The sequence below is a fragment of the Triticum urartu genome, chromosome 6A, assembly GCF_056163025.1.
Source record: "Triticum urartu cultivar PI428250 chromosome 6A, HENAU_Tu73, whole genome shotgun sequence".
Classification (NCBI taxonomy): domain Eukaryota; kingdom Viridiplantae; phylum Streptophyta; class Magnoliopsida; order Poales; family Poaceae; genus Triticum; species Triticum urartu.
In genome coordinates this window covers 545,947,290-545,949,304 of record NC_141878.1, presented here as the reverse complement: position 1 = coordinate 545,949,304, position 2,015 = coordinate 545,947,290, and the positions used below count along the sequence as shown (strand labels likewise).

The 2,015-nt window shown below is 58.8% G+C and overlaps 1 protein-coding gene across 1 annotated transcript; it reads left to right on the top strand.

The window, feature by feature from the left end:
- Nucleotides 1-291: 291 nt before the first annotated feature.
- On the top strand, nucleotides 292-1,602 carry LOC125514895 (zinc finger protein GIS). The gene has a single exon (XM_048680268.2). The coding sequence runs from the start codon at nucleotides 633-635 to the stop codon at nucleotides 1,494-1,496; it is 864 nt and encodes a 287-aa protein (XP_048536225.1). The 5' UTR covers nucleotides 292-632; the 3' UTR covers nucleotides 1,497-1,602.
- Nucleotides 1,603-2,015: the final 413 nt, after the last annotated feature.

The following is a 2,015-nucleotide window of genomic DNA, read 5'->3' as shown; positions in this document are numbered from 1 at the left end:
CTCTAGTCTCTAGCCTAGCTTTAAGCCCATAGCTAGTAGCAGTAAGTAGTAGCTGCTGCCCGTGCATGCGATGCGTGTGTGTACATATATGTATGTATACCTAGTCCCAAAATCTGCCGAGAGTTATGTCACGCCTGGGACACGCATGATCGAGCTATTTCCGGCTACTACTAGGCACTAGCTAGCTAGCTAGCCCCGGCCACCGGGCTGACCATGACCGGCGTGCATGCAGCTGCGGCTGGCAGGATAGTCGAGGAAGCTAAGCTAGCTAGGCAGGTCCAGGCGTGCCCAACTGCACAAGCAGCTAGCGGCAAACTGCGACTGCCATTCCACTGCGGCGCTGCGTCTTGTACTTGGCGGTGGCGTGGTGGATGGGAGAGAGCGAGAGGTTTTAAGCTGGCCCTTCCTTCCTTGCCTCCGACCTTACATAGACATGCATGGTCCCCCTCCGGCCCGACCTCACAAGCATCGCGCGCCCTTCCCCTTAAAACCGCACCAACTCGTAGCCAAGTTCCTCACATAGCGCACAAACACTACAGAGAGACGAGAGACGCTCCAAGTCAAGCTAGCTAGGCGCGAAGAATTCTCCGGGCTCACGTACGTAGCATAGCAGGCTAGGTGTCTCGCCGTCCATGGCGACGCCGCAGGAGGTGCGCAGGGTCGACTCCTTCTCGCAGCTGCCGTTCATCAGGCCGGCGGCCGCGACGGCGCAGCAGCAGCAGCAGCAGCAGCAGCAGGCGAGGGACACCATCCGGCTCTTCGGCCGTGAGTTCTCCAACAACGACGCCCTCCTGCAGCAGCAGCGCAAGCAGGAGGCCGGCGCCGGCTCCCCGGACGCCACCAACGGGAGCACCGTCACGTCCGAGGGCAACGGCGGCGGTGGCGCCAAGGGCGGCGCGTCTGGGGCGGCGGCCGGGGAGACGAGGAAGTTCGAGTGCCACTACTGCTGCCGCAACTTCCCGACGTCGCAGGCGCTGGGCGGGCACCAGAACGCGCACAAGCGGGAGCGCCAGCACGCCAAGCGGGCCCACCTGCAGGCCTCCCTCGCCATGCACCGCTACGTCCCCGGCGGCCACCACATGTACGGCGCCCTCCTCAACTACCACCACCACCACCCCGCCGCCGCCCGCTACGACCAGCCGCCGCCGCACTACCCGATGTGGACGACCGCTTCCATGGGGCCCTACGGCGGGGGCGGCCCGGGCTCCATGTCGCAGCCCATCGACGGCAGCCCCGTCGCGCAGGGGCACTGGAGGGTGCCCCTGCCGGCCGTGGAGAACTTCGGCGCGGCCGTCCGTCACGGCGCCGCAGCCGACATGCCGCCGGCCGTGGTGGTGCGGCCCGGGGAGGTGATGACCTGCAAGGACGAGAAGGTGGTGATGAGCCTGCTCTCCTCGTCGCCGTCCTTGTCGTCCTGCTCCTCCACGTCGCCGGAGAAGCTAGGTAGGTGTGAATTGGGGCAGCAGGAGGCTCTTAGCTTGGACCTCCATTTGTAACTCTTATTTTTCTAGGTTTCTTTCTTCTTGTGAGTTGGCAGTAGTACGTTGCAAGTGCATGTTGATTCAAAATAGCTTAAATAATCTCCACCGTTTTTGCCGTCTCGATCCAAGTTTAGCTAGCTAGCTTGCTTGCTCCCCGTTTTTTTTCAAGTTATTATGGAATCAAAATGGCTTCCTGTAATTTGCAGCAAGAAGGTAGTACAAATTAAAATTTCCATGTGGACTTATTGAGCTTATCAACTCCCCCACAAAGATTAAAATTTTGCATGCCATCTCAAGAAAAAGAAGCAAAATTATGTCACTTTAATTTACCATGCGAGGTAGTAAAAATTTGGCAACTGGAAATGTGGCGCAAAGGTTCGTTCATCATCATACGGTAGATGTAGAATCTGTGGGGCCAACACTGCCGTATATGGGCCCGTATACATGATGTACACAACATTGTTTTTCCTCCCCCACGGGCCCCATGCTAGCTACCTCTGTCTGTCTGAATTGCTTTGCACAGAGATGGCTCTT